The sequence below is a fragment of the Anopheles maculipalpis genome, chromosome 3RL (assembly GCF_943734695.1).
Source record: "Anopheles maculipalpis chromosome 3RL, idAnoMacuDA_375_x, whole genome shotgun sequence".
NCBI classification, from domain to species: domain Eukaryota; kingdom Metazoa; phylum Arthropoda; class Insecta; order Diptera; family Culicidae; genus Anopheles; species Anopheles maculipalpis.
Window position 1 is genome coordinate 69913103 of NC_064872.1, and position 22512 is coordinate 69935614.

At 46.3% G+C, this 22512-nt stretch overlaps 1 protein-coding gene across 1 annotated transcript in view; it reads right to left on the reverse strand.

Annotated features, from left to right (window-relative positions):
- Positions 1-22512, reverse strand: part of LOC126560928 (uncharacterized) — a 114161-nt gene that overhangs the window by 87371 nt on the left and 4278 nt on the right. The window contains exon 2 of the mRNA XM_050216878.1: positions 20199-21781. Within this exon, the coding sequence (XP_050072835.1) occupies positions 20199-21781 (1583 nt within the window). The remainder of the gene's footprint in view (positions 1-20198; positions 21782-22512) is intronic.

A 22512-nucleotide genomic window follows, 5' to 3' on the forward strand; every position in this document is an offset into this window, starting at 1 on the left:
CGAAGGTCACGAGCGTCCACGTTCGACCCCCGGTACAATGGGTCGCAATCGTAAGACGGCTGGCTTATGGCTGAGCTCTTCCGCATTATGCGCGGCGTGATGACTGCGTGAAACGGTTTTCCAAACAGCGTACAAGGTTTTACCGGTAGCTCACCGCGGTGTCCGCGGTCAGCAAAAACCGAATTGCGCTTCCGCTCTTGTGCCCTGAGAAGCGGAAGCTACACATACAGCGCGGCCGAGGTTGTTACGGTATTACGGGACGGTAATTTTAAGACTGGTTCGTTACGGAAGGCCTTCAAAGTTTGAATCGAGAATTTTGATCTCCCCCAGGTGCAGCAGATCCAGCACAGAAACGACCTAAATCATCGTGAAACATAACGCACAGTGGCAACAGCCCCAAAACCAATGCCAAATTTGCTTTAATTTAATTAAACCGTATTAAGAGCCACTTTAATAATTAATAATTCCAATCAAAACCCAACAAAAATAGACTATTTTTCCTTCTGAAAAAATTATTTGGTTAATGAGTATTAAATTGCCAGCAATTGCCTGTTTCCTTACGGTCGCGGCGATACACAAAAGCAAACTAAATTGGCCACTTCACTTCAAGTTGCCACTTGCTACCGAAAAGTTCTCTTCATTACGAGATTTTGTTCTGTTCTTATTCTACCCGTTTAAAGTACCTCCTTCCGAACCGGTGTTAAAGCCTCCGGAAGGGAGTTGAACAAGTCACCGGTCACAGCTTAAATGGTTTGGTGACATTCTTTACATCCCATAAGGGGGTGGGAGAGAGAGAGAGAAGGAGCTTCAAATGTCAAAATAAAAATGCAAAAATTACGTACACCAAAAGCAACCCCCAAAAAAACAAGTGTTAAACCAACCGTCATGGAATGGTGTTGGGTTAAGAAAATGATGAGAAAATCTAAAACAGAAAAACGCAAACACAACAAAGAATGTGGTTCTTTCTCACCATGTGAGCCGAGCTTCACCACTGTTCACGTTGTCTCCGAAGAAGGTGAAAATTGGAGCAAAATCCTGAGGGCACGCAGACTGTGCACGGTGCTGGCCTGATGTTGACTGACGGAAACGGTGCAGTGCAAAAACTGGTTTTTCCTTGATGGCACGGTTGCGAGCATGATTCTTGAACGCGAAAAAGAACGTTTTCCATCGCAAGCGCCGCGTTGATATGTATACGCTGGAATGAACGCCTTTCCTCGTTCGGCTGAATGAAGTGTGTCGGTTAAAGCATTCCAGGCTGATCGGTAAGGCCATATTTTTTTCGTGTACTCTGCGTCTTTCTCTTCTCGCTTTGAGTGCTACTCGTTGCCACCTTCAGACGCGAAAGTGGGAAAAATATTTAAGCGGTTTTTATGCACTCGTGACCCGTTGCTGGTACTGCTGCACCTTCCTTTTTTTTTTTTTGAAGAAACAATAACGCAAAAAAAACCTGTTGAATCCGCTCCGCTACCGTTTGAGATAATTGCACTACTCGAAGAAGCGAACTGCAACGAAACTGTGGCCAATTTAAAAGGCGGTAGGATATGTTATCGCTGCCAGAACGCTGCCTGGACACTCTGGACCAGCAACGAAAATGGCGTAAGGTGCGAGAAATCATGTCAAGTTGACGACTACCGAAGGTATAATGATGCTCATCATCATGGCAATGAGTGCAGTGCTCCAACCGACCAAGGAAGATGCCATTAAATGAGTATACGGTGCATCTGTCCGTGTATGTGTGATGCATCTCGATGCAGCTTCCAGAAGGAACCGAGCAAAGAATTCTCGCCCACTTCTTTGTCACGCCATTGCGCTTTCAATTAGCAAAAAGCCCTGCGGGACACGGCAGGATGGCCTTGAGGTGCTGGATAGGGAGATGGTTTTTGTATAATTAATGCCACTACAAACGCCACACTTATGCGGTGAGTGGGTTAGGCTTTACGCGAAACCGCCATCCGCCAGCACCACGAGGCTTCCAATAGCGATTCTTACAGCACATCCCGGGAGACTTTAGCCGGCCGAGCCCATGTCGCAATCACGAGTGCCATTAAATTTAATTCGATTGTCTTGTTATTGAAATGAGGCACTGTTTTCGCACGAGATCGGAACCACTTTGTAAACGGAAGTCGAGTGGAATGATAATGTAGCTTTTCTCGTTAGCATAATCAATGGCGAGTGTTGTGCGTCGGGTTTAGCAAATGCTGTCTGTTCTAGGTTCCCCTGAAGACACATTCGCCGCACATCGCTGATCAAGTGGATGGGACTGGGCGTGTAAAGTGAGTGTTCGTACTAGAACAGGAGCGCATGTTTCATTAAGCTCGTGTAACGTGCTTCCAAGTGGAATTCATATCGTAGTGAACGTCATACGCTATTTCAACATTGAAAATAAATTAATAAACCTAGTGTGTAATTATAAAAAAGGTTGTTATACTCTCTAAAACACATCCATGCATCCCAAAAAAAAAACATCAAACTAACAACACCACAAGTCCTTCAGGGTCCAGAAGGGTAAACCAAAAACCATGATTACAATTTCCTACCAATGATATCGTGATTAAGCGCAATTTAGCTCAGTATGTAACAGCGGTTCTTGGGTTTTCCCGGGTACCATTCCAGGAACTAAATGCAACGATATTTGCTGCGCCGGCATTACAACACAGGTTAATGTTTCGAAAGCGCTAATGAACATGTAGCATGTCCGTGGGCCACATTACACAATGAAAATAAAAGCACAGAAAGGGAAGGAATGAAAAATTAAATGCCCTATGATTTATTTGTTCACGTGACACACCGAACCGCACGGAATGTAACAAATTCCACGAAGCTTCGGTTTTTGTTTTGCTCCGAATGACATTGTGCATTTCGAAGTGCAGCGGTGGATGCATTTGGAAGAAAGAAGCATTTATAAAATTCTGGACCACTTCTGGGTACCGTTATCGATCGATCGCAAGCCCAGTTGGGCGCGCACTGGAAACCCCCCGGCGGAAAGCCAACCTTACTAAGGAAAAAGATTAGTGAGGCTTCCAGCAAACCTACCGCACAGGTCGGTTGCGTTTATAAAGAGTTCCCGATAATCTCCTTACGATTTGGAAAGACAGAAAAAAAAAACATCCATCCGCCACCTTATCCTATTCTAGCGGGAAATCCATTTCCCGGGGGTTTCGACACCCTCATCAGCGGCACATGAAATCGGATACGATTTCCACACGGCAAAAGCTAATGACCTTTCGGTGTACGACATCGAGTCGATTGCATTAGGCTTTACCGGCCCCACCGTCGATAACGTTACACTTCCTTCCGCAACAGCAGTGTGTAATGGGCATTTAAACTCCACCGGGAAATAGGTGTCAAAATGTGTGTTGCCATATCTTCACAGTCATCGGGAATCATTTCCACACACACATACACACACTCCCGCGTTTAATGACCATTTTACGGGATGTGAAAAAGGAAGCTAGAGAAGCACTTTCACCCTGGAGATGTGGCTGATGTGTAAAATGGTCGCTTACTGTGTAAAATAAATGTCTCGTAAAGAAGCATAAAATCGTGCAACTTGAATGATTCATTTGAAGGAGACGAGCGACCATCGAAAAGAGGTGTTTATGGTGCTAGACAGGCAGCAGCCATTCGACCGCGACCACAGACTGCACAAACTGCACTCCGGACATAGTCGACGTTTTTTTTTTTATTTTTTCATGGCAAAAACTGAGTTCGAGTTGGTGTTATTGGCATGCTAAAAGGCGCTCAGATGCATTCTACCCACTACTGGCTGGCTGGCTGGATGGAAATGGATGGTGGTGAACACAATAATGACATTTCAAGTTCATTACCCTTTCACCGAGCGGTCCCACAATCGCCACCATCAACGACGCCTCGCCAATGGAAAAAGGGGAGGGAAAAAACGCGAGAGATGGTGGAAAATGGTGAACTTTCACTCGATTATGACTCGTGCTCATTTTTCACACCATTTCACATAAAATCCTGCCCCCATCCCCGCCCGTGTTTGTTGAACCGTGGGTGCATCGGTGTTGGCATCACACCGTGCAGCATGTTTGTTTTCTTCACCTGATCGGTTACTTTCCCCCAAATATATGACATTCCGGCGGCTGCTTGTTTGGGTGTTCAATCGGATTTGAAAATCGAAAACGGTAAAAAGAGACCATGTACACCTGGTGCTGTGATTAAATTAAAGGTACATTGTTGTTGATATGTAGTAAGGTGGAAGAAATTTCGGAAAAAGGAGAGCTAAACAAACCTAATCACAATTATCACAAGGTCAATGGATTTTCTGTGGTGTTCATTCCAATTTCGTGCAGACGTCTCAACGAGAATCTGAAGATGTTATATGTATCATAGAGGTGGTAGTAGTTTCCAGCAGAAGGTACTAGATTTTTCTACTGATTTGGCACGTTAACACATCCTAATACATAACAAATTTGAAGAAAATTTTGCAAACAAAATACCGAAATCTCGATTAAGAGAACTTCCGTCAAACGTTCGATAATTACGTCGAATAAGTCTACTTCTCCAGGGGCGGCCCGGTTGTCAAGGCGACAGTGGCGTCAGTCTTCACTTCCTTCCAAAACTCACCGCCGAAGCATTGGTAAATAACATTTCAAACTAACAAATCATTTTCAACCATTTCCGTGGTACTATCCACTTCATGAAGAATATTATCACATTTTAAATTCACGCAACAAATTTATAAGTTTTGCAAAATTATCTGACAACTCCTGTGTATATGGAACTCAATCCCACCCTCACACTTTACCCAAACGGCAATAGTTTTATCTTTCTATCACCTAACTTATCCCAAATATTGTAGAAAGGTGCCACGACTTTCACATGGTAGATAACACAATCTGCATCCCTTATCTTGTACGCCACGTGTGTGCCACAAGCGAACGAACCGTGAACACACGGGCAACATGATACCTTCAGCACACAAACACACACACGCACACACCTCGTCCTTAATGTTGCCACCGTGTCATCAGCGTTCGACAAATATTTGGAAATTTAATACCCAACTCCTCCAGCAACGCTCGGCTAGGTACCGAAACCGGCGCCCGGTGAATGCAAAACCAAACTAATCCCTAACGGGACACAACCCAACGCCCGGGGTTTAGCTCAGTAAGGTGAGCAAAGCAACTCCCGGGAAGGATGGTTAGTTGATACGCCATTAAGCGCTGTGAGTGTTAAAGTCGCAACCTCGCATGCCTGATATTTCACCGAAAAACCTTCGATCGTCCCAGGAAACAGTAACGGTGAGGTTCTTTTTTTCAGGAAGGACATTGGAAAAGTGAATATAGGAAATTCAATCTAACCGTGGGTCTTGCGAGACTATCGGGAATCCCGGGGTGAAAAGCTGCCATTTGGATAATTCTACCTTCCTCTAATGTTGTTTCGATTCCATCCTCAGCGCCACCTGCCGGAAGACATTCGACGACGCTCGATAAGACGTACTGGCACAACGAACTAATAATTCGTGTGATTTAGATTTTCCCGATGCTGCACCGTGTATCCTCCGGGGAGGAATTTAATCAGCACGGGGAAGAAGAAAAAGTGTCAAAAGGCCGCAGCACAACATCATCATCATTTTCTTCGCCGGATGTACATGGCCCGGTACCCGGTAATTGCTTATCACATACCGCTGGCAAATAATTCGTATCGGTCACGTGACCAATTCGCGGATCGGACCAGACCCCCACAGCTCCGTTTGTCCGATCGTGGGAGATAAAGTAAGGCCATAATGATGACTCTCTCTCTCTCTCTCTATCTATCTGTGTATTTCTCGTATTCGGCGTGCTTAGAATAAGACGAGGGGTGAATAAATTTACTGCCGTTTCTGGGCTTCGCCACGTTTCCCTCGGAAAGGTTGCAGCGAGAAAATAATATTGAGATGCTTGATTTAATGAACTTCGGTAGGGAGCATACCGGGCGGGAGCACGGAATGACACACTTACGTGATCGAAGCGAATTGCGAAAATTTAATATTTATCCTCGGCGAACGATGACGGACGATGCGGCGTTACGCGCCCCTAGGCGGTCTCCGATAACAAGTGAGGAGGATTGGACCGTAATTAAAGGACCCGTTGGCAGGGATTTATATTCCTGTGTAACTACAACCGACAGAGGGCTACAAGGTCAATTGAAGGAATATTGAGATTTAATCTGGAAGGTCTTCGGCCACAAAACAGAATTTGAAAAATGCTCGTCGAATGCAAAAAATTCAATTACATTTTTATTATTCATCAAAACGAACCATATTGTTCCTTTCACTATTCAAGATCGTCGTCATTTTTTGTTTCGCACGAATCGGCATGAATCATCAACTTCAGAGCGTGCTCTTGGGGGTATGACTAAGAATCATCGTACCGCATGGACGGTTCGTTCTACTTGACTGCCCAAAATCAAGAACCACAACGGTTCACAACTGCTGCAACATCCGGCCCCTTCTAGTCATACGCCGATACGACGGTGCATAACAGCTACCGCCGCTTCTTCTAGGGCGCGTGCATTTTTGTTTTCCCTTTTCCCACCTCGCCTCCGCAAAACTCCACCCTCAACTCAACGTTCCACAGCGCCTGAAGTCGTTACGTGCGTTTCTCATCGTGAGAAGAAGCGTTTCATAATTATCCAAACTCAAACCCAGCGTACGAACGAACGGACACGGATGCAGTTTTCTCCGCCCTGCAGGCAACAAAAATACAAACACTTTCGATTGCTTTTGGAGCGGCCCTGTCCCCCGTGACAGGGGGAAATCCCTTGTGCGCAGGCCGATCGCGATCGCCGATTCCTAACCTTATTAATTCCGTGCTTGCGGACAGGTGCATCGTGTGCGAAAATAAATCCCATTTCAACCGCATCGACCAGTGCACGCGAAAGTCGTGATTTTCCAAACGATGCCGATGACTGAAATCCTTTGGGCGAACTCAAATAACGACTTCACATCGTCGTACACCGGTCAGGAAGCGTTCGTACGCGAGAGAAACAGATACAACAGCAAAAAAAGGGAGTAGAGCTTGAACCTCTGGTCTGACATTTTCCAATCCCAAGCGTACACGCGAAATGTAGGTCGACTGTGAGCACCGTTTTTTCCACGCAACCACACGGTGGTTTGGTGAAAAATCGGTGTATGCGTCGGCATGTCGACGGGAAAAATAGAAAAATCGTGTAAATAGTTGACATGATTGAAAAATAAGCTGATTACAGAGCAAGAGAGATAACGCTCTTCGGTCGGGAAACTTCAACATTCCTACGAAGCGGGAAACGTGCACGTGAAACGCGGCCCCGAACACAGAATGGAGGAGATTTTTCAACAACAACTCTCACACATCATCAACGAAAGGGCAAAGCGTTCGGCAAAGCTTTCACCTTTGCAGGCACCATCGTGGTGACGTGATAACGTGTGGAAACGTTTTTCGCTTGATTTGATATTCATTTTAGATTGCCGAGATCGAGCGCGATTGTGCCACACAAACAGTCACGAGACGGGGATTCGTTTGTAGGAATGTGAGACGAGTAGGATGCTTTCAAAGTGGATCGTTCTATTCTTTTATTGGTTCAGAATGAGGCAAAAAGTCAGTATACGGAGCTGCATGGTAAGGCGTCCTTCATCGTCTAGGACCTATCGCATTCTGTCAGTAAAAAGGAAACAAATGTAACTGCCAGTTTATGTCCACCAACGCCCTGTCTGGATCCTTTCAATCTATCATTAAAAACCCACCGCATGGGAATATATCCGCACCATAAATGAATCACATACAGCCATCAACAGCAGCAGCAGCACGACTCGATGAGGGGACGTAAACGACGATAAAAACAGCACGAGCCACACACGCAAATGGCCATCCAATCAGCCAGCAACGGTGAAAGAGAACCCTGTGTCCTTGAATTCCGATAGTTAACATTCAAGGATATATGCAAGGGACAGAAGACCTACACGAAGGGTGTGTTCCTGCTGCTGCGGACAAACCGAAAACGAAAAGTATGTCAACGTGGAACTGTGCGTGATACGGGCTGCGAGTTCCGATTCCTTTTTTTAACCTTTCTGACCTCGACTGTAACCTACCACCACCAGGCAGGGTTGGAGATGATGGCGTAATAGTTGGTTCCTTGTTGGTCTTTTTTTGTTATTTCCTTTCCGTCTTGCCTTCTCCAGTCCTACAGTTTGCACCTTTTCACGCTGTGAGCATGTTGAGCCCTGAACCTTCCAAGAATGTCTGCATAATGTACCGGAAGAATCCGTGTCATGGTGAGGTTAAATTTGAAATCAACCTTAAGATATCGAGGGCTCACGGTGAGCGAATTGGAAAGATGTTTAACACAGCCAGCAGCATTGATTTTAGGCGATAGTTGCAGAAGTGAGTCATGTTCGTTTCATTATAACAATAAAAATAAAGGGTTTTGCAAGTAAAAAAACCTCCTTTTTCTGTTAAATCTTCATACAAAAATTAAAACTAATTCACCCAGGGTTAGTGACAGTGGTTCATTTTGAATTTTGACGCTCAAGAAACAATTGAATCTCCAAAGATCCAAGGACAACTTCCGAATACTTTAACCGTTCCATCTTTGATTTTTTCACTTGATATCTTTAACCTTAGAATGGCCCCTCTACAGCAACAAATAAATCCCAACGAACTTGCGAAACATTTATGGGACCCATTTTTGGTTTTAAATGCATTCTACCCAACCTCCCCCGAAAAAAAATGCCACCCATGTGTGTAGGCGCTTTGGTCAAAGGTTATTTGCTTTACAAAAATCATTACCGGATCTTCACTCACATGATTGTGCTTGGACATAAAACCGGCAGTCCCTAGGGTTCCATTTCGCAAGACGATCTTCACCACCGAGAGGTGTGTCATAAGGATGTTTGAGAGGCGAGGTTTGTTTTTTATGCGACCCATCAACATCCACCATAAACCCTTCAAAGTGGCGCACACGCACTAAAACGCGCATGAGAGAAGATGTCGCGGATGTCGTAACACAATGGAAACAATAACCTTCTCCCATTGTCCGCATTCACTTTCTTCAGCCATGGTCTGGCTTTCTCAGTTCGTATGTGTGTGTGTGTGTGTGTGTGTGTGTGTGTGTGTGTGTGTGTGTGTGTCTGTGCTACAGGCGCTTACAAACTTCAGCAAGCAACAGATGTTGTTCAAGAGCATAAAGGATCTGTGTGTTGCTTGCTCAAGTGCGTCCTCTTCGGTATATCTTGTGCTTGCTTGGTGCCCTTCTGTATCGTGAGGACTTATTAGCTGCCACTTGGCCACTCGCTTCGGTCCGGGTCGGATTTTATAGGCTGTTAGCTTAATTAAACTAAGTGCCCTCTTGCACGGGGGTAGCCACGCTGTAGCAGATCCGATGCAATGACCAAACAACAACACCAACGATCGGTATCGGCCCGCTTCTCATAAACATAAAAATTGCATTCATTATTCATGGGCGTCGTTTAATCAACCAGAGGGCCCCCGGACCGACCGGGTCGTCGATTGCTTGCCATTACCACTTGAAACTTGAAGCACCCCGAAAACTCTTTATCTAAACGAGCTGACGAGCAAGAGAAGGCGAGGAAACGATTGAACGCTTTTTTTGCGTAAAATATTTTTACAGCAACACCCCAGACGGCGTGAGATGAGTCATCGATGTGCAAGACGAATTATGCCACCCTTTTCTTGTTTTCAAAAGCAACGCACCGAGAGTAGCGGGGCGGTTATCGATGATGATGAGTTTGAAAAAAATGCAAACAAAAACCCCATGCTGCCGATCGAGGCCGCCATTTCTCAAGCAACCGATCATGCCAAAACATGCCCAAACAGATCTTCTTGCCTAAAAGATGCTACGCAACCTCCTCATCATCATCACCATCATTGGCGTGTCATCGAGCTTCGTCTTCTCGAGCTGCACGATGCTCCACATTCCAAACAAAATGAAGGCCTTCTTCGCTAATCCCCAGCGGCTAAACCAAAAATTCAATCGCGTTGCGCCTTTGGAGGAGTCTTATTTCGCATTAGGTTTCAATTTTCGAACACCAACAGGCTGCCGCCAGGTAGTACCGGAGGGCCATGGACCCCTTTATCTTGTCTTTCTTACCGAGCAGTTTGTTAAGAGGAACATATTAAAAAAGACCAAGCACATATTCCATTTCATAATGTTCGCCCGGTTTTCTCGAGAGCCTTCAAACTGTGCCTTGATTAAATCTTGAGATCCCTTTGTCCCATGTTTCGATAAAGGTTACGTGTTGGGTTTTTGTTTGCCATTCGGCATTCATGTACAACCACACACAAGCTTATATGAGACCCTTTTTTTTGGGAGGGGGGGGGGGAGCGAGCACCAGGAATGTGTAACCGTTTCGGGTCGCACCAGGTACTCGAGAATACAGATATACATGGGATGCAAAAATGTCACACTTAATTACGAACCGCCTTCAAACAACAATCAGTGAAGAGTTCTCCTTTTTTTTGTTGCTGGACGGTTCTTGGAGGTTTTCAGGACTTAATATCGACCTATTGCACAATATGATGCTTGAAATTGGAGAACTTAGATCTCACCCCAAAAAAAAAGAGAACAGCAAGGTAAAAAGAACCCCAAAACGAACGAACTTTAGACCTTCCACGAGTTGCGTCGGAGAACTTGTCATTTTTGAAGAGGTTTCAAATTTAAAGTTGGCGTAATAGTGCAAGCCGAGGAACCACCCATTAGCAAGCAGTAGATAAATTGGATCGAAATTGTAGATCGCACCCAAAGCAAGGTGGAGAGGGTGGTTTCAAGATGAGGCCTCAAAACATTAGGTACACAAGCACAGCGCACAGCAAAAGATGCAGGTCAAGCACGATTTCCCCATTCTTGGATGCGTCAGTTTCTCTCTAGCAAACGCTAGAAATTCATTAGCAGCTTTGTGGTCTAGCAAATTGCTCGTGCCCGAGCGCTCGTCAATTTCGATGATGTCAATAGCACCGCAAAAGTACCGCAATGGGCCACGCGATGACCATCGATATTACCCCCGCCAGAAAACGATTCTTTTTAAACCCCCGCTTTTCGCTAATGATCACTGATCGATGGGGAACGAGCGTACGAGAGCACAGGTGAGACAACTTGAGGTTTTTATTTCCCCCCTTTTCAAAGCTAGATCACATCGCGGGGAGCTAACGGAACCAAATGAACTCCCCTTAGGTTAGATACCCCAAAAACAAGGCTCTCAGTCAGCAACAGCAGTACATGGTAGAATCGCATTAGTTTCATCATTACACAGGGCAGCCATCAGAAGAGAGTACACCGTAAAGCGCAACGAATCGTATTCCGACGGCGCACGCAAACGCGATAATCCTCCAATCCCAACCCAAAAAAAAAACATCATATCACCGATACTTGCCGAAAATAAAAAGCGCTCATCCTCCAATATAACGAGGAATTAAGCGTTTGATCATCGTTAAAGGTCACGGCACATTAGACTAAGGTGCAAACCTAGGAAGGAAAAACACAGATGCGAAGAATGAATTTCAATTCTCATTAAACACTTGGTTTTTCCTCCCCGTGCAGCTTCACAAAACCTTTCCTCTGGGGTGTTTCCGGTGCACACCGAATTCTCGTGATTTCGCCCTCCGCAACGGAAACCTGGAACCTGGAACAAAACACGCGCATTTGCGCACTCGTTTTCGTCGATCATTAGCGTGTTTTAGAACGTTTTCCACGCCTGTTTGCCGCGATCCACTTGCGATCAACACAAAAGTACTTTGTGCACGATCGCGTAGCCAACCTACGCCACCGTTGGGGAGGATCGCTCGCCACGATCAAATTAATTTTATACGAACCACAAACACACACTCCATTACTTATCTCCCGCTGCAGGGGGGGTTTTGCCAAGCACGTTCTAGCTCGGGTCTTTCCAAAACGGATTGGATTTTGTTCTCGATCAGTACGCGCTCCCACCAGCATCCGATTCGATTTGATTGATTGAATTTCCATGCTGGACACACATCTGAAGGTGTGGTGTTGGAAAAGGGAGGAGAGAGGGCGATTTGCCCCCCAAACGTCAAGTTCGAAAAGCAATTCCTCAACCGAACGAGTGGGGAGGGGATTGACTTAGAACCCACATCATCATCTGCAACGCACAGCACAACATCAACAGCTGCCCGCAGATGGTTGGCCAGAAAACACCAAACCCGGTGACTCGTGTTTGGGAAACGGGGAAGACATAAAGAGCAGAACAACAACAACAATAACAACCCCCCCCCCCCCACTAAAGCCCCCATCCCCGCGCCCTCGCTCCAACCCACTGGAGGGGCTGTGATCAGTGAAAACAAAGTCGAAAGTAGGAAGGGTTTTTCTTTCTTTTGCTGAGCCATCAAACATCATTGGCGGCCAATTCCGTTACTGATTTTTTTTTTTCATGCGGGGCCCAACACAAAGTCGTCTTTGTCGTCGTCATCGTGGTTTGTAGAGATAGTTTTCTTTTTTTTTTCGCACCTCTTCAGAACTCTCTCCCAGCACGAAGAGTCTTTAGTGCTGAGAGTTTTCTGTGGTTTCAACATTTCTTGCGTTCTCTTGAACCCTTGGAAGGGGAAAAAGAATCGAGCGCCAAAAGAACCGGACAGTTTTTCGGCGAGAACATTGTACGCTGAACCAAAGTTTGTGTATTCGGTTTTGGGGCGCTGGGGCAACGATTAGGAGCCCACTAATTTGTGGACATTAGCTTCTCACGTTTGCCATTCAGAAGTTGTTTTTTTTTTTGCAGCAGCAGGCAGGTTTCTACCCGCTCCTCTCTTTTTGTCCGGGTGGTTTGGTTTTGATTTCTTCCCTAGATACATAGATACCATTTTCCCTGTTCCCAATATTCGGTGTTTTTGTGACCGCACTCCTGTACGGTACACTAACCTTCAGCAAATGAGCTTGCTGGTACCGTGTCGTGTTAGGGCTTTTTTTTTGCGTGCTGTCTTTCCTTTCTTCAGCCCGCGTAAGGAGGTTAGCGAAAGGTGAAGGTGAACAAAAAAAAAACCTACGACAATCACCACCATCAGCAGCAGTCTTCCCGAGCAGGTCTAATGAATTTGCCCCAGTTTGGTGGACAAAGAGAAAAACATTGCCGGCACACAGAGCTGGAGGATTTGTTAGACAAAATGAGACTGAAAATTGAGGTGCGGAGATCGCTCGGTTTCAGTCACGATCACGATGAGGTTGTATTCTATTGGTTGTCGGTGGGATGTTAAATACGGGTCGTGAAGGGGTAGAAGGGCTTTTATCTTGGAACTGTGGCACGGAATGCAGCTTCGCATTTAGCAATTTCAGTAATAAGTTGTTTCTTGAAGATTTACGACGATTTTGTTTGGGCAAGTTAGCACTATTAGATTATATGAAAGATCAAGTGAGGAATTTATAGCCGATATTTGTCATATTCAATTGTCAGTTCTATCCAGCTTAAGGTTAGTATGGCAAAAAAAACCCATCCGAACCGTTCCCTAGTGAGGACTGTGGACCCAACTCGTAGTTTCAATATTCGGGTGACCCGTTGGTAGAGGCGACAGTCTTCAAACGGGAGGACCGGCGTGCAAATCCCATTCGGACTGGATCCTCGTAGTGAGGATCAAGAGGCCGTCATGAATAAGTCGCTAAACTAAGAAGGAGATTAAGAAGTAGTGGTCAATAAACGACAAGGTCTTCTGAGTCATTGACAGAACGAGATCTGTCAGCTATTTAAGCGACTATCGAACAAAATCCTCTTGATTAAAAATTGAAGCATTTAAACATAAAAATAAATACAAACAAAATAAACGTTAGCAATGACATGTCCCAATTATCAGGAAAATCAATTCCAATCCTATAAAAACAAACGTCGCAATTGAGTATTATCGATACAAAAATTAATTACTACTTGACACATCCTGTTTACCTTAAAGGCATCCACGTTATTGGACTGGATTTTTATTAAAAACCCCAGAAACACTTTCAATTTGACCCTACTGATTTTATTGCACCAGATTGCACCAAGTAACATTGGTGAGAATTTCGGTGCCGAATGGTTTTAATTAAATCGGCACTACCAACCCGATCCCCCCTACCTTCAGCGTATATGTGCGTGACCATGTTGACAGAACAGTTACACGGCCGAAAAGAAACAGGGAAAAACCGCCTGTAGAACGATAAAAGCTACCAGCTGTTTGGCACTAAATGTAAGACTATTAAAGGTCCTATCGGTCCTCCCTCCTAGCAATATTCGATGCATGGATACATATACAGGATTCACTTTCAATCTCATGGTTCGTTTCGTTGTACCTTCTGCTCACGTCCCAAACGTACCAGAGAAAGATTCCACCATTCATAAACCTTTGTATGTGTGTGTTTGTTTGTATGTCTGTTCTAAAAAATCTCATGTTACGCCTAATAAAAACATTTAATTCGATCCCTCCACAGCATCCCAGCCAGCTCCCATCCTGAGAGGCACAAGATTCCAGTGACATTTCCGAACCGACATCCGCTCTATAATTAGACGAGCCGCTGTAGCCAAAGCATCCACCATCCTCTTCTTGGCACTTTTACGGTTCTTCTCCACCCTCCCATCCCGATTTCCGAACTTTGTAAGAAGACATTGTGGAACAAAAATAAAACCTTAAAACCTCCGCATATTACTGTCTCATTCCCTTTTCCCTTGTATCGCTCTTACACACACACACGCGCGCCGTTGTGTGGCTAATTGCATTTTCCTTGAGAAAAGTGATCCCAGCTTTTAATTTCACACTCTCGCGACTCCGGGACTCCTGTCCTTATTAGAGAAGCACGTCCCAAGCGGACGACCCTTCACCGAAAACCAAAACCACCGTTCGCCAGAGATTTGTAGCAATTAAGTGCAACGAGAGTGTATCCGGGCGAGCAGGGGACGAGTGGCGGCGGCGACAGTGAAATGCACTTCCACCGTCCAGAGGCCGCAATGTGTCGCTGCAAGGAAGGAAGCAGTATATTGAATGGTTTTCTGCCAGCGAGCGGGAAAATATATCACTCACTGGGAAAAGAAAAGCAGGAAAGCGGTAAACACTTTTAAGCAACTCCAGCTACACCTTGGCGCTGTAATGCAATAGCGCACGCTCGAGAGGGAGACAGTGCATCCATTGCATCTTAAGTGTGTGTGTGTGTTGGTTGCTGTGAAGCATCTTAAAAATAGACCTACGCCATGAGACAGAGGACGCACTTCTTCTTCAGCAACAAATTGACTAATGTGGTCTTTCGAATGGGACAGCGGAGCGAGACCTTGAAGAGCATTCGGTGTATCGTGCAGGACCCAAACCAGTTGCTCGCCGTTTATCAATTCCAAACCTCGCGTGCTGACTTGGGGGAATGAAAATAGTATTTCTCCCTCATTTTTTTTTTGTTTTACAGATTGGACGGAATGCACTTCTAGTCTAATATTAGTGCTACGGGACACGGGACACTCCACAGTGAAGTGTCAAATAGCGCCCTGTCGTGGAAAGGCAGCCAAAATTTATGATAGAAGTAAATTTATTCGATTCATTTGCTTTTTTCCACTCTTGTTATCGTGTCCCAAGTTCCCTGTTTGGGGTACTTACATTCCAAAACATCTATCCACCCACAGTCAAGCATTGGGGACAGTTTGTTTTTTTTCTCTCTCTCGCATCGCGACACCTTTCCAATTCTAGAGACGTGTCAGCGCGGGTTGTGCCTTTTAAAAGCTGGTGATGTATGGTTTTATGGATTCTGGTGTAAAACCACATCCAATGTGTGGCCTTGTTTCTCTGTGTACGAGGCGAGACGTGTATTATCAATGGCGTTGATGTGCTGATGCTGATGACGACCATGTTCTGCTCCATTCCCGCTTGTTGCCGTCCATACACCACCGTTACCGGACCCGCAGCGTACGCTCGGTAACCTTTTGACGTAGTACGTAAGCCCCAGCAATAGCCGATGATATGGAAATGAATATTTGAATTAATTTCCGTTCCTGTCAGTTTCCCTGGTCGTCATTCAGTACCAGCTTCCGATGTGGTGGACCGGAAAAAAACGAATATCAAGGATCTCGGGTTTTGGATTGTGTTGACGCGCGAGTGGCAGACGAGAGTGAAAAGTATTCATCTATTTTTATGTCCTTTTGGGATGGAAAAAAGGTCATCACACCAAACCCCACCGCAACAATAACAACAACAAACTGGACCAATTTGATGCGCCAGTGTGCGATCGCTTGCGCGAGATTACATTGTTACCGATTTTCGATGTGGCCTTTTGGTGGTCCTTCAGTGCAACATTGTATCCCGCGGCTTGCTGGTGATAGACGAGTGCGGTCTCTGGTCTATCGTCACACAGATAGATGAAAATTCACACCTCATGGAAGCGTACCCAATACTCCAACAAATGCACTCGGAAACAAACATCCAACTTTCGCCATCTCGTCAACAACAAGGACAACAAAAAAAAACCAATCCAACTCTGAGTGCAAAGACACTCTTTTTTAATGACGGCATAAAAAAAAGACACGGAAATGTGACGCATTTTGAGGGCGCGAAGAAAAAGCGGCGCTTGGGTGTTAAATTCCACGATAAGAAAACAAGACGCCCCGAACACGCTGACGACCATCGGTGGTTTTAGTAGACAAATTTCCGAAAATGACATAGTTCGTTTGCACTGTTGCGGACTTTATGGCGCACCCACCAGCCGAAGACCAAGCAAGATCCGCAGAAAAATGTTAACAGTCCGCGGACGTTTCATGGCGTTGCGGGAAGGAAATGACAGAACGACCTACATTTTGTGAAAGACATTACCTCGATCTGGAGCTTCGAAGAGCATATCCGTACCGAACGGTTACCCTTTTGTTTAGATGAGACAGAACTCCGAGATGTGGTAAGGAGAACCCATGGAACCATAACGACAGCAAAGACGTACAAACGCCACGCAATGTAACGAAATTGTTCATAATTTTTGGTTTCATTTCACTGCAGCATTAACAGAGTCACATTAAAGCACAAGCAACCAAAATACAAAATTTCTGGCTAACGCTATTGTTTTATAAATGTCTGCTTATGAAACCATCGCCATGTTAGCGTCGCCAAGGGGCGTGCGCCAAGCGAAAAAGGTGAAACTTGGGGTTGCATATTTATAATTAGGCCACCCATCCGTACCGCATAAAGATTGGGAATACCGGAAAAACCGCCCAACACAACATACATAACAAGAAGCGAAATACAAAACAAAACGAAAAACTCCAAAAGAAAATCGTTATGTCATGTGAAGAACATTGTCCAAAATCTGGACAAAGCAACGACTAACGATGGCGCGTGGTTGACCGTGCTTGAAATGAAAGTCACCGAATTAATGTCCAGATGGACGGATATGGAAAGGGCCGCTACACTTTCTTCACTGTGCAACTGTGTGAGTCGGCTTTGCCCCCCCCCCCCCCCCTCCCTCCATCACGTAACACGACGGTCTACACACGGTCGGGAAGTTAATGTGGAGCACTTGGCCGGAGTACTCCCGCGAAAAAAAAAACCCTCTCGCATAATGAAGAAAAGTCACACACAGCCAGGCAAGCGGATCATTACGTCGAACAAGAAGAAGGACCGAGACGACCTCGAACGATCTCGCTTATCTCGGTGGGTAGTGTGACGCTTCCGGCTTTTTACCACACGGCAGACACACAATAAGCGCCCAGAAATCATTGTGTGCGCGATCCGCCCTCGTAAATCACAATCCTCCTGCACGATGCAAAATGGAATTGAAAGAGGGTTAGGGGGGAGTGGTGGGGGGGGGTTGGTTGCCGCAGTTCCAGTTTCCCAGGATGATAGACCTACCATCGCATACCCCTTTTTGATACGAAATTCCACGAATTTCGATGCCTTCCCTGGTCGCTTTTCCACCTTCATGAATAATTAATCAGCGCGGAAAAGACACCCCCAGCAAACCTTCTGGAGGACGGGACGGAATTCTACGATCGTGTGCCGATCCCGACCAGCAGTACCGTAGGTTGGAACGCAAAAGCGGCAGGTAAGGTGGTAAAGACGTCGCCTTTTTTGTTTCATTATCAAAGCTCACCATCATCAGCACCGTCGTTGTCGTTTGCGGTGGTGCAGACGAAACAACACAACAGCAATCAGAACAACAACCCAACCCACCCCCCACTTGCGGGAACGGCCTTGCCAGGGTCGTCAGAGTTTTGGTGGCGCAAGACAAAATAGGCAGCAAAAAAGGAGACAGAAAAAAAAGCTCCAAACGGTGTCACCGTGTGTCAAACGAAAGTAAACAACAGCGGCTACGACCGCCACACAAACAATCATAAATTTGTGCCCCACCACCTTGTGAGCTCCGGAAACCGGGGAAACGGATGTGAAGCGGATTTTCCGAATGCATCGCTAATTAAGTTGCAACAAAAAGCGACGCGAGAAAGGAGGACAAGAACAAAAATTAGCTTAGCCAGGATTGCACAAGAGGCTTCGGGAGCATTAAACGATTGAAAGATTTAATTTAACACATGGAGAGAGAAGACTTTGTTTTGAATTTCCTGAAACCTATGAGGGATTGAGCGATTAAATGAGTGAAAAATATTGCCTTTTGATCTCATTTGATTCACACAAAAATTGCGACAGAACGGATATCATTTTCAAGTTGAAGTTGGCGAAATTCATAGCCAACCAAAGCTATTGGATGTTACTGTCTGTCTTTTAGAGGGCTTCAATCCATAAAATGGAACTCCTGAGAGACTCTTAAGTTTTTTTTTTTTTTTTTTTCAAATAGATGGTATAGAACTTTGCAAAAGTTGAATCTTGCATTCAGCGAGAGCAAATGTGCAAATGAGCAAATGAGCTTGGAATTTCTGCTTTGGCTTTGGTAAAATGAAAAATATTAACCAATTTGTTTGTTAACATCAGCACGCTGTGTTCTTCATATTTAAACGGGTTTATACCAATAAATATAAAATTTATTACAACACCTTATAAACAAAAATTGGAAAATTTATTTTCATTACTGCTTCTTTAAACCAAAGTTGCTTTGAAAACTACTCAGCTTAATTGCAAATTTCTCCTCAGTAGTCAAAATTTCATTACATGATTGCAAAATTCGACAACGAGCTTGCAATATTTAACTATTCATTTAGGAGTATTCCTCTAAATGATTCTAGGACAAGGCGACAGAAGCGCCAGTCTTGAGATAGGGGGACCGAGGTTCCCTTCCAAACCGTTCCCGAATAGTAAGGATTGACTATCCAGATACGTTGTATCAAGAGGTCTAGTAAGTTATTCGATGACTGTCGTGACCTTTTAGGTCATTCATTTAATAAGAAGGATCGGAGCCCTGTATTATTTCGGAAGTTCTATTTTATGTCTCAATGCGTCAAAATGCTCTGTACTTCAACGGGAAGGAGATCCTAAAGTAAAGACCTAAAAGATCCTAACTCTCCTAACACATTTCTTGCTAGTTGGCAAAGCAAAACGACTACGACAGATACGTTAACCTTGTATCCGATATTGACTTTGTACCCAACACGGGAACCAACACTGTCAAATCATAAAATATGGAACTAATGCTATGAGTCATTTGCTCGTGCAGTGCACAACACTCAAGTCTTTGAAAAAATCCCTGTCGCCATCATTTTTTGTTGTTGTCCACGAGCGAACCGGATACTTTACCCGCTTACGACCTATCAGCTAACCAGTCATTCCAAACAGCCATCCCGTAGCCGAGGTCTGAACCGGATGCAATTGGCAAACCCAAACTTCCACTGATTGCGTGTCGGCGGATTAAGCTCCCCGTTCATCTCCCGTACACTCCTGCCACAACAAGATGGATCACCACTTTTCAAAATCCTTTCACTTCCAGACCAAAACCCGAGCGAAAGAAAGAAGCAACAACAAAAAAGCCAAGACCTTCAAACCTTCCCCAACGCGACGGGATAGGGTGACCCGATGTCGTTCCGAAAGACAACCCCAAAAGACACCCTCTCCTTCTCCCCCCCCCCCCCCCACCCCACCCCACCATGGGGAGCCGATGAGAGAAAGTGACTTTTGCATCGCGACGCACCATGTTTTGCTCGACATGGCGCCCACCACAAACGACAAGCAACAGCCCGGAAGACACCGAACCGAAGGAAAGTGAAAAACTGATTCCGCGCACTGTGCGTGCGTGTGTGTGTGTGTTGAGAGTTTTTTTGAGAAAGTAAACAAAACGATCCGAAACGCCCGATCGAACAATCGCGCGCAAGGGTCACTTACCTTCGCATGATCGGTATCGGAAACGTGTAGCGGCAATCATCGGCAGCCCGTACCGGTATGGCGGCGGCCGCCGCGACCGCATTCGCCGGGATCATCTGCGGTATGAGGGACGCACCCATCGGCAGGGTCGTGTACGGCGGGGGCAGATGGCTGTGCAGTATGTCGGGTATGATCTCGATGGGCGGGGGCGAACGGTGCAGCGGAGGCGCCGGTTCGAGCGGATGTATGTGCTGCAGCCGATTGCGGGCCTGCCGCCGTTCGCGCCGCTCGCGCCGCCGATGTTCCCGCGTACTAAACTCGGACCCCGGTCCAAGCATGGTCGTCATGATTGGTGGTTCTGGCGGGCCGAGCTGTACCGGCGTGCTGCCGATGAATGCGGCCGACGGTTGCTGGAGCAGACGTTGCGGCTGAAGCCGTTGAGCCGGTTGGATCGAATCATCCGTTTGCGCCTCGGTTGACGTAAAGGTACGGGATGGAACCGTTGCACTGATCGCACTTACAGGAGACCCTATACCACCATCAACACCACTAGTAGCACACTCACCCCCACCCTGCCCTTCTTCACCGGCGACATTTAGCCGCTCAACACTAGAAACTTGAACCATTGGCGAGGCCGTAACGCCCGCATTAACACCACGATCAGCGATCGCTTCCTCATCACAGCGCTCCTGGACGCACCTGGAGCCTTCACAATCTTCCACCTGCGGCACTGGTGGGCCACACTCGGCCACCCCGGTTTGGCTAACACTCGACGCACGGTAACAGCTCACTATGCTCACACCGGACGCCGCATTGTTAACGACATCATTCTGCTGCTGATTGTTTGGATCCAGCCGATTGACCTGGATCGTCAGCGCGGGCAACATTAACCCTCCCCCTGACCCACCACAAACACTACCACCCTCCGTCGACGGGATGTACACACTCGTCCGGCTGCCACCTTCGGCCGCCGGTACGTTCAGCCGCATCGTTGCCACTGCACCAACACTGCCGCTCGCTTCCGTCACCACCGTTGTTTGTTGCTGATCGACGAGCTCACTGTTGCGAACACCACGATCCGCTTGCGCACCACCGTCCGCACGACGCACCAACGTCGATGTTGCTGCGTTCGCTTGCCGCACACAATTAAACGGACGGTCGGCGCACGCCAATGCCGAACCGGGTATCGTCGGTCCGTCATCCCCTTCTACTGCTGTGGCCGCCAGCGCTGGTGTGCGTGAGATCGTTCGTTGTGCATCGACCGTACCAACACTACCGTACGGGAAGGGTAGAAGCGTCGCTGTAGTTATGCTGGAATTATGCTGCCCTAGGGTGGTGGTGGTGGTGGTGCTTGTCACCCTTCCCATGGTGTCGTGCCCTTGCCAATGTTGGTTGAACTGTTCGGTTGGAAAATGTAGGTCTCCATCGTTGCCACCATCCGACGGAGGACGTAGCATTGCGGAAATTATGCACAAACTGTTGTTGTTATTATTGTTATTGCAGGTACCATCGATGTTGTTGTTAATGCTGTTTATGTTGCTGTCCCGTGTGCGGCTGTTGCATCCCGAGGCCATATTTTCGCCCGTTCCAGCATCAGAATAAACCTGTTGAAATGATTCAGAACAAAAAGCAGGTGAGGTGAGGGGAAGAAATCGTACGGGACAGACGAAAAGGTTAAGGGACACAGCATAAAATACACCCTCTAACGCACACTTGCACACAGAAGCACACAGACACACACACACATGCGTAGAAGGGAGTACGCACTTTCTCAATTGAGTCAGGTTTCGCATAAAAATAGGGGAAAAGAAGCATAAATACACACATAACTCCGCATACAGACGATAGCATAAACAAAAACTGCGGAGTCCGACGAAATCTCGGGAAACTGAACTGAACGAATGGTGAAAGGCCGCCCGTAATGCGGTCCTTCGCCCGCTTGCGCCTGTGGGTCGGCCCTTTTGCTCGGCTTTAAACACTGTCTCGTTCCTTCTCGATCGTCCGCCGTGCGCTTGTCTCTTTGAGTTTGTGCTTTGCGTCCCACATTCTTATGCTACAGCATGCCCCCGCACCCAGGGCTTCGGCGTTTGGGGGTGTCGATTTGTAAAAGGTTGATGATTTACGGTGGTGATCTAGGAAGGAAGGCATGTTGCGGGCAGGCCGGTCGTTTAGCAGCCCACCTTGCGCTTTGCAAGTCCCTCGAATAGTGCGCTCTGTTTGTATCGTAAATATTTTGTACATTGGTCACTTTATAATTCAAATGTTACGGGAAGAATAATTCGTGCTCTACACAACAGTAAAGGTAGAGTAATTCAAGTTGCATTTGATCGTATGA